Genomic DNA, 10,356 nt, shown 5'->3' on the forward strand with positions numbered 1-10,356 from the left:
TCATCTACTCTTGTTTCAGAATATTTTATATGCTTTGTCAAAATAAAAAAGTTGCTCATTAAATGATATCGTGTTTCTAAGGTCTCCAGAACTCCAGAACAAACTGTGTCAAGACAGGAAAAAAAACCCCGCTCGACTGCCTGCTTCACCTTGAAATCGTGTTGTCTCCGACGGTCTGTGAACGCAGCATTAGTTCCGCCAACTTGTTGCACAACCAGAGAAACGCCTCTTCCTCCTCTGTGTCTGTGGGGTCTGTGTATTAATGTGAAGCTGAGCCACAGCTCACTCACTCACCGCTTAACGCTAACCAGAGCAGAGACATGGCTGCAAACCGGGTGATCGTGTACGGTGGAAAAGGCGCTCTGGGCTCCAACATTGTCCAACACTTCAAATCCAAAGGATGGGTGAGTGATGAGGGCAGAGGCTAACCTGCAGCGGATGCTAACACTCTGTAGAGCTAAACAACAAGCTAACAGTACCTCCGGTTTTTTTTTCCTCTGTATGAAATTAACAGTGGGTCGCTTGCATCGACATGGCTGCAAATGAGGAGGCTAATGAAAACGTGATAGTGAAGATGAGCGACTGTTTCACTGAGCAGGCGGAACAGGTGAGCCGGCACACAGCAACACCGCTCACATGTTGTATGTTTTCCTAACACCATGTCAAACTGTAGAGCTAACAGACTCCATTAAAGCTGTTTACAACCAGCAGCTAAAGTCTGACTTTCGTTTGAAGCCAGTAGCCTTTAAATGTGACTTGTTTATTGTTTTATTTATTTATTGTTTTGACTTGTTCGACGTTGCTTTTCTAGGAAATGTGTAGGCTAATGCTGCGTTCAGGGCGCATTGGAAAATAAGGTTGCACGCACCAGGCTGATCTGATACGTGTAGGGCTTTTCATTGTTGATTATAAAAAAAAAGAGTCAGGAACCTGAGAATGTGGATTTTTGTTCACTTTGTTTTCTTTCTGTGCTTAAAAAAATGATTGATAATCAAAATAGTTGCCAATTATTGTTCTGTTGATCGACTTGATCAAGTAAAGAACTACTAATTTCAGTTCTAGTTAAGAGACAGCATGAATGTGATAATTATTTTCCGGTTTACTGGTTTGGTTGCCCTTTTTGATGACAAGCGTCCACATTCTGTTACATGTAAGAGAATTTTGCAGCCTTCAGAATTACACTATGAACATTTTTATGGGCGTAAATAGTCAGTTCACAATCTTGTGACAGATCCTCTATTATCTGTCTGTTTCTATTATCTATGTATTTCTGTTCTATACTGCTGTTTCACTCTGGGGACATGTGCCTTTCCCCCTTTGCACTGGACAGGAGACAGGGTATACTCTGGACAGATCACTCCAAGATCAATAAACATGTAAAACACAACAGTTGATGTAATTATTATATTCTTACTATTTTGTCATCCTATCTTATCAACACACTTGGACTTGGAAGGTTATTCAGAAATCACTGTATTTACATGGAGGCTGCTGTAAATGCTTCATCCAAATGCCCCCCTTTTGTTTGTAGACCTGAACGCAGCATAGAGCCTGCATTAAAAATTTCCATCTGGTGTGTACGCTGACATTTTAATGCCATTCATCTTGTGTGGAAGCCCTGAGGCTTTATGAAAAGATGTTAACAGTTATCTCTCTCTCTGTGCAGGTGACGGCAGACGTGGCCCAGTTGCTAGGGGAACAAAAAGTAGATGCCATCTTGTGTGTGGCAGGAGGATGGGCAGGAGGAAAATGTAGTTCCAAAGGTCAGAGTTCAGCTTTTGTTTGTTGTAACATTAATCATCAACCGCTTATTTCCCTGTGACAATTCATGGTTAATTTTGAAGGCAAGCTCAGTAAATTGCATTTTGTAATTTGAGGATGTAAATTTATTCTTGACTTTAGGGACAGAAGTGTGACAAAATAATCTGAGCTAAAATGTCCATTTAGTATTTTGTGTCACATCATGTTATAAACACAACATGGCAGTTAAAGTGTGAGTTTGAAGTTTTCAGTTTAAATCGGATCTCAGTGGCCTTTATGCCTACTTTACTGTGTCTAGAAAATTGCTGTTGCCTGTTTGATTCTACCAGACAAACATATCATCAAAAACTACATTGCAGGGTTAGGGTTAGCTAGTTAAATGGCTAGCTTGGCTCCATCTAAAGGTAACAAAATCCATCTCTCACCCCTCGAAAACATACTGTGTTAATTAATTTGCTGGACAGAGATAGGCTAGCTGTTTCCCTAGGTTTCCAGTCTTTGTGCTCGGCTAAGCTAACTGGCTGCTGGCTATAGAGAACGTTGTTGGTATTCTCATCTAACTCTGAGCCAGAAAGCAAATAAGCAAATTTCCCAAAATGCTGAACAGGCCAACACATAGTAATGTGATGCATCTGTGGAATAAGCATGTTCAATAAATATTAAGATACCACAGAACTGAAAATGAGGCTTTCCCTTATAATATTTTTCCCCATGTTTCTCTCAGATTTATACAAAAACACAGATCTAATGTGGAAACAGAGTGTGTGGACCTCCACCATCTCCAGCCACCTCGCTGCTCTGCACCTGAAACCAGGCGGACTGTTGACTTTGGCCGGAGCTAAAGCGGCTCTGTCAGGCACCGGGGGTAAGGCACACATTTGTGTTTACCGTTCTCATCATGGTGAGCTGGTTTGGTCATGTGTCACCTCAGGGTTTCAGGCAGACTTTGACTTATTGGAGACTACATTGTGCATACATCTTTGTTGTCCAACCAGCCAATTCAAATAATGTAGGTAATAAAAGGCGCTGCAGGGCTTTGACCAGGGAATTGACATACTGATCAGAGGCTTGGAGAAGCTCACACAGATCACAGCAGTGAGGGGAAAAGGTGTCGATAAAATGGATCCCAGAAACAAAACAAGCGGAGAAAAACAGAATAGCTAATGAGGTCATGGGCAGCAGTGGGACTCGGTGGTTAGAGAGTCTGTTTCATAAACAAAAAATCCATAGTTCAATTCCCAAAATGGCCGGTTCTGTCCATCAGCAGCTATGTTAGTCTCTGTGTGTCCTTGAGTAACTGACTCAAGTCTGACCTGCTTGCTCTTTTTAACCTACTCTAAACAAGAGCAGGTAAATACTTACTCTTCATGCTTACACATGTACAATACATATGACATGGCCAGTCCCAGGACACGTATGCAGCATGCTTTCATGCGCAACACCAATGACAGACAGGGGCCGGTAAAAATGTCCCCAATGGGATTTGTCCCAGTATGCCTGATGGCCAGTACACCACTGGGCTAGTCTCTTTGGCTCTTTGCCATGATATCTGTACTAAGATTTTCGAATTTCGAGCGAGCTTCTTCTTATAGCTAGCTGAAGACCCACAGTTGTTGGTGTGTGACTTAATCCCATAAAGCTTTATGCACGTCTCACAGGGGCTCGTACCCGCTCAACCAAAGTCACAAAGTGCAAGAACAGGCATTTGGGGTGCGGAGGTGGGATGAAAGAGGCTTCGTTCTCCCCATTACAAGTCAGTGTACCATCAAAAATGATTTTGAAGCTGTTTTCAGGTAAAATAGTTTCATAATTTTGCTTTAATCAACACAAATGTTGACAATAATTATTATAATTATTTCTCTGTTGTCAGGGAAATAAGACATTTGAAGACGTCACTATGTGAGTGTAGGAAATTTTCACAGGCATTTTTCGGCATGTTCCGAAACAGACTAATCGGGTGATCAGTTGATCAAAAAACAATTGCTCAGTTGATCAATAATAAAAATGATCATCTGATCTTTATAGCCATGTGACTCCTTGTGACTCCAGCCCAACTCGTCAGCCTCTGTGACAGAGAGCCTTTGGTGTGGTGCCATGTGATGTCCTGCCTCCCCTGTGTCTAAGCCAACCATGTGATGTGCTGAGATCCAACTCTACAACAATGTAAAACCCTGGCTCAGCAGTCAGCGCAGAGCCCAGAGGCTCACTGGCTGCAGACTTAGCAAGAGAATGACTCAGCAGTTGTGGCAGCACACACATTATCCACATGGACAGAGTGTGTTAACTGTGAGACACTGAAAAAGACTGAAGCACCTTATAGCTATTGTTCTCTTGGGGCTTGTGTTTTAAACACAAAAGAAGTGTGAAATTTACCATCTCAGTTTCCACAAACCCATTTCTGTGAGGTCTAATTAAATGTGAGTCAGCATCAAGAGCCAAATTAAGAAATATAACAAACAGCATTGACAGGTGCATTTCCTCCTCCTGCTGTGATCAAACAAAGTGAGTTAATAAGCGCTGGACAAATCCAGATCATCTGTGCCGTGGAAACAGAAAAGCATTGAAGGTTGTTGATCTCGGTTTTATGAAAGAACATTTTTCTTCAATCTCTTCAAAATATCCTCTAAAGTGGTGAAAATGGGAGATGATTCTGAGGCTGACCAGATGTTCTGGCCAGTGAGCAAAGACATGTTTCATATCCTGAAGTGATTACTGTTCTGTTAGACTATGTCCGTGTCCACCATGTGAATGAGTTTGTAATAATCTTGACCTCAGAGTCAAGTTTGTGATGCTGTTCACACAAACTGTACTAGCTGGTGCAAGAAAATACTGATCTGCAAAAACTACAACTTTTGACCACTATCTACTAGTTTTGGACTTCTGTCTGACTGGTACCCCTAACTCGTGCTTCCCTCCGCATTATCTTGGCTTTGCCCTCAGAGAAAAACAAAAGCTTGACGGAAAAGTCATGTCACCACCCCTTGTTTCCATTGGTCAGTTCTTTGTAAGCCTGTCATAAGATTGGTTTAGGGGGGGAAACAGATGCTTAGCATTCTTTGGAAAGGCACTTACTGCTTCCAGATGCTGAAGCTACAGAACAGTCCTTCAAGTTTTAAAAGGCTGGGTTCATGGATAAATTCAGTGGGAAAACAGACAAAGAGAATATGTGGTTAGGAATGTTTTGTGTGTAGTTAGTAAATTGTGTGTGATTTATTTAAACCACATTTTGAAGACCTGGGTTGCATTTAATGTTGATACTACTTCAGTTTTTGAAGTCTGAAGATGTTCCTTCCATAGGTTCAGTGATGCTTGTCCTCTCCTCTCTCTACTAAATCAGTGTTGTCCACTCCCTGGCACAGTGTGTGATGCATTTGATGTAGTGTGTGTGTGTGTGTGCGCTGCCTTTGCGAACTGAATTTTCTCCAGGACACTAAGAGAAATTTTCTGTCTGTAATCTCCAGGCATGGTAGGCTACGGCATGGCCAAAGCTGCCGTCCACCAGCTGTGTCAGAGTCTAGCAGCAAAAAACAGCGGGTTGCCGTCAGACGCCGCTGCTGTGGCCATACTTCCGTAAGTACTGCAGTGAAATGTGGTGTGGACACACTTGGTCATGATGCACATTTAGCTGTGAAGTCAGTGAGTACAGTTCTCCAGTGGCACATGTAAACCATGGTGTGTGACCAATGGGAAGCAGGAAGGGGTTTTAAAGGAATAGTCAACCAAAAACCTATATTTTGAGTTTCAAATTCATACCTTGTGTAGGCAGGACAGCGTGCTCTTACATGGAGGATGGAATCTGTAGTCAGCTTGGAATCACAGCTGTTACACTCGATTCCAGTGGCAACTAAAACCTCAAACCAGCAAAAAATATCACAACATCCAGGGAAGCCTCTTAACCACACCTGAAGCATAATTCACATATTTTCTGTCCATCCGTATGTCAGTATTTGACTCTCAAAAAATACATTTCCTTGATCCTTTTTAAGGGTCAAGAGAGCGCCTTACAAGGAAAAAAGCACTTTGCCACAAAGTCTTGCTACTGAGTCTTAATAAATTTGCCTGCTGTTGCTCAGATTGCCTGCTTTACCAGACACAGGAAGGTAACCAAACAGCTTTTTAAAAATCTGTTGTGTTTTTTTTATGTTTGGCCCAGTTGATACCCAGAAGGTGCAGTCGGGTTGCCTGGATGGAATTATTTGTGCAGTATGTCGCACAAATAATTCCAAAAATAATAATTTGATTATTATTTTTTATAAATATTTTTATAAATATTTTATATGCAATTTCGCATCCGATATATGGATTGAATCATGTTGATATTAATATAGTGATTGATTTAAGCCCTTAAAACAAATTTGTGTAAAGTCTTGATGCTGTTACAAAGAGATGACAGTGCTCTGTTTGTTTTCCTCCCTGGATGAAACACTTGTTCACTGCTTGTTTGATATCACGTTTTATTCTTCTGCACTGTGTTACTTTTTGTTGGTAGACAATTGATCCAGCATCAGAACTTCATTACAAAACAGGACAACTATACATGTTCCTTTATTTTATAGCCACATTTTGTGTTTTAGGTACAAAGAGGTGGCGTATATTTACTGTAACACAGAAACCATACACACTGCAGCTTTAAATACACCAACACTGCACACAGCCAGGAAACGATTGAAGATGAAAGCTATTGTGTTGTAAAATTAGCTGTGCCACACAGTCCTTTGTTGTGTTCGATGGATAAGTGGGAGGTGAAGATAAGCTGCAGGGATAAAAGATGGATAAGGCTGCCATTTCCACCCGACATATCACTGCTTGTGCACATGATCTGTTTCAGATGAATGATGCGCACAGTAGCCTTTGCATCATCGCCCCATCTGTTCGCTCAATGAATTTAAAACCAGTGTTTTTGCACTGTCATCGTGAGAGGCTATAAATGGATTTTCAGGGGTGTTTCTCGCTCCTGCTCTCTCTTTGGTTGCATTTTCCAGCAAAATGAGGCAGGACTGCCTCTCTAGCATGCTGTCACATCTGTTCAGCATTAGCCCCATGACTTGCGTTTCTGTTACAGCCTCCATCCCCCAACCCCCTTGTGCTGTTGTACCATCGTATACCAACGCTGTATAGAAGTATAGTGTGTTCCTGCAAAGGGCAAGGCAAGTGTATTTATATAACGCCATTCAGACACAAGGCAGCACAAGGCAATTCGAAAAGACAGAGAAAAGCCAGATAACAGATGAACACAGTTTTTTAAAGCAGTGCTACATGAAAAGAGAAAAAAAAATTAATGGATGTTACCAATGGATGGAAATCAGCACAGCTGATATCCATGGGAAACGTAAGTCATACTGAAGCTAAAAAATATGTTTCTGTCTGTTTGGAATTGACAGAATTATGGCTCAGAGGAAAAGTGTGATATTCAACACAAATTACCCCAGTCCAGCACTAAGGGTTTTTATAGTACCTTAATTGCCTCCATGAGCTGTGTTGTCCCGCCTTCTGCTGCAGCTCTAACTGTTGACCCTATCGATAAGTGTCCATATCAGTGGCTAAACTATGACTAATTCACGCTCCCCTTGCAGTTAGAAAACCCCTGTGGCTGAATGATGTCTGTGAGAAAAGCATAAAAGAACAGTAGTAAATATATATATTTCAATCTTTCTGCACACATATACTGCTTAAAGAACAGTGTGTTCTTGTACTTGAATTTGTGCACAGCACAAATCTTATACATCATTAATTATGATTCCCCCAAAAATACTACAGTACATTCAGCACATAGGGAAATATGTAAGGTTGCTTAAAAGCATATTACACAGGGACAGTGCACGTTAATATCAACATTTCGTGTGGAACTGCTAAGTGCTATTTGAAGTCATGAATTTGAAAACATGAAAACAGAAACACAAACCCTGTGGACAGTGCTTTGTGTGTGTGGAGATGCTGCAGCCAGCTCCCCTTCCTCTGTGCCTCCCAGACTCTGCTCCATACTCACCGTGATTGTCATCTGGCTTAATTTGGCAGGGTTACCTTGGATACGCCGATGAACAGGAAGTTCATGCCTGACGCAGATTTCAGTTCCTGGACACCGCTGGAGTACATTGCAGAGTGAGTGCTGAAGCGAATAATGATTCATAGTGTGATTTTTCTTACTTATTTCATGGCTGCAGTGAACGCTGTGAAAATGAGTGTTTTCCATGGTTCAACAAAGATGTGTTTTCGTCAGAATAGCTGTAAGAGTTGGCCGATTTCTTTTGCTTTGTCCTTTTCGAAGGATTCTAGTTATTCATTTTATGACTTAAATATAACTCTAGAACTATAACATCTCACTGCATGCTGGGTCCGTTTCAAGAGAAGTTCGTGTCGATGTCCACCCTGTGTAGACCAGAGGAGATTAGATGGGATTTGATCCAGTTTGATAATCCCTGAGGAAACAGATGAGCGTCTGAGGACAGAAATAGAAACAATCTGGGCGGTGGGAAATGAAGGGAGGTGCCGGTCTCTTTGTCCTCTACTTACCTCTCTGGCCTTAAAAAGAACATTCATTCATAAAACCTGCACCTGAGCCTATCTCTAGTACACAGTATAATTACTTGAGAGATTCAGCTAGAACAGATGAATCAATTAGCAGTTCAAAAGAAAATTAATCATAAACTATTATCATTGACAAATTCAGAAACTCATTGTGACAGTCTTGATTAGACACAGAGATTATTTAATGGTAGGTATAAAGGGATATAAGACATTGTAAACTACAGAGCAGTATAGATGTGTAGAAACACATGGAAATGTTGGGGCTTTGAATGCGTCAATAAAAATCACTAAATCTGCTCCCATTGCTTTGTTTGCCTGCAGAATTTTTTTCAACTGGGCCACTGGGGTGAACCGGCCGGCGTCGGGAAGCCTGATGCAGCTGCTGACCTCCGGAGGCGAAACCCAGGCTGTGGCCACTCAGTAGAGGACAGAGCGGAGCCGTGGAGACTGTGATAGCGGTTAGTAGGGAGGGAGAGATAAAGATGGATGGAAGCAGAGGGAGGGAGAGATGAGATGATGGAGAAGCACTGAGATAGATAGAGATTGGAGGAGAGAGGAGGAGGATATGGGGAAGGAGAGTTAGTGAGATAGGAGGAGTGATGAAGAGGGTTGGAAGGTGTGGAGGTGAAGAAGAGAGATGGTGACAGAGAGGAGCTAAATAAAATAGGGAGGTGGAGGGGAGACCGCCAGATGGGTTTGTTTTGGGGTGGAGAGGAGGAGGGGGGGCTTTCTTTGAAAATACAGCCTCACAGCGCCATCTAGCTGTAGATCACTACAATTATCCCGCTGTAGCAGTCAATCAGACTGTATTACATGTTTAGTAATAGTAACACACCATCAGCGTGTTTGGGACGCACACTGAAGGGTGAACTTCTCAGTCTTTCACAAAGATTTACGTAAAGTATTCAGAATAATTTCAGCCATCAGTGAAGTGAAATTGTCATTAAAATGTGTACATGTGTCCTTTGTGCTCAGGCCAATGTGGAAGCAGCCACCAGTTAAGATGCATATAAAATTTGTGATACTCTGCCATTGTAATTCTGTCTCATAACCGTGTTATTACTATAATGTGGAAAATTGCAGAAAATGAACGAGCCATTGTGTTTACTTTTTCTTTATTTTACCTTCCCTCTCTTTGATAAGGACCCCTGTCATTTCAACTACTTAACACCTACATTAGCTTCAGTAATTTTCTGTAACATCTATGAAATTCAACACCTACAGTGTCAGTCCTATGTGGCGTGTGAGATCCGTAGACCTTTTAGTTTGCGCTCCCTAGAGTCCCTCAAGGTCCTCTGCCACTGCGGAGTCGAAGAAAGCCGCTGTCTTCTCTCAAACGTACAATACGCTTTAAAGTGGAGTGGCCTTATTTTATGTTTGGAACTATCAAGTCCAAGTGTCCTTGGTGTGCGCGGTATGAAAAAGGTGCTCTGGTCCATGGGTTTTCTAAGTCGTGTATTGTGACTGTGTCAAAATTCACAATAAAATGAGTCAAAATGATGGATCGAATTGAGGTTTAAAGTTCATTCCTGATACTGGAAACGGCAGTTGATAAAACAATCTCGCTGCAAGGTCATTTAGTAGCTGTCCCAGAACTTTCGATCATATAACACATGGGCTAACACTGCTTATTTTCTATAAAGTGCTTTTTATTGACCATCTGCCATTTTATTAGTGTCTGAATTCTGAGTTCAGCATGTATGAAATGTAGTGCCCTCAAGATTTTTCACCAATGGAACAAAATAGGTAACATCCATGGGAAGTACATTCTACTAACAGTGCTACAGAAATATGTCACATTTAATACAGCTGTGAAAATGAGTCATACGACACAACACAAGTCTGTAAATGCCAAAAACGTCAACTTTCCAGACCACTACGGAGTTAGCTTATGGAGCTATATACAGGGAACAGTGAACACTGGCTGCAGTTTGTCTTGTTGTCCTCAAATTGGAAATGTTAAATTTAATACTAAAAAAAACAAAAAAAAAAAAACAAACAGGACTGCATCATACACAAATCTTGGAATCATATATATATTTTTTGGAATTATAAAGACACACACATATT

The 10,356-nt window shown here is 41.4% G+C and overlaps 1 protein-coding gene across 1 annotated transcript; it reads left to right on the top strand.

The window, feature by feature from the left end:
- The first annotated feature begins 227 nt into the window (after window positions 1-227).
- qdpra (quinoid dihydropteridine reductase a) lies at window positions 228-9,786 on the top strand. Its single transcript, XM_041048545.1, has 7 exons — window positions 228-404; window positions 515-607; window positions 1,667-1,763; window positions 2,486-2,626; window positions 5,223-5,331; window positions 7,777-7,860; window positions 8,608-9,786. Exons 1-7 carry the CDS (start codon window positions 321-323, stop codon window positions 8,708-8,710), a joined length of 711 nt encoding a protein of 236 aa, XP_040904479.1. The 5' UTR covers window positions 228-320; the 3' UTR covers window positions 8,711-9,786.
- The last annotated feature ends 570 nt before the right edge of the window (window positions 9,787-10,356 follow it).

The sequence above is a fragment of the Toxotes jaculatrix genome, chromosome 10 (genome assembly GCF_017976425.1).
Source record: "Toxotes jaculatrix isolate fToxJac2 chromosome 10, fToxJac2.pri, whole genome shotgun sequence".
NCBI classification, from domain to species: domain Eukaryota; kingdom Metazoa; phylum Chordata; class Actinopteri; family Toxotidae; genus Toxotes; species Toxotes jaculatrix.

What these genes read in the sequence shown, in the direction of transcription:
- qdpra (XM_041048545.1), top strand. Translation starts at nt 321, where the DNA reads ATGGCTGCAAACCGGGTGATCGTGTACGGTGGAAAAGGCGCTCTGGGC. An exon ending in TCACTGAGCAGGCGGAACAG is followed by an intron (nt 608 to 1,666) that starts GTGAGCCGGCAC and finishes CTCTCTGTGCAG; the next exon opens with GTGACGGCAGACGTGGCCCA. An exon ending in GGCTCTGTCAGGCACCGGGG is followed by an intron (nt 2,627 to 5,222) that starts GTAAGGCACACA and finishes TGTAATCTCCAG; the next exon opens with GCATGGTAGGCTACGGCATG.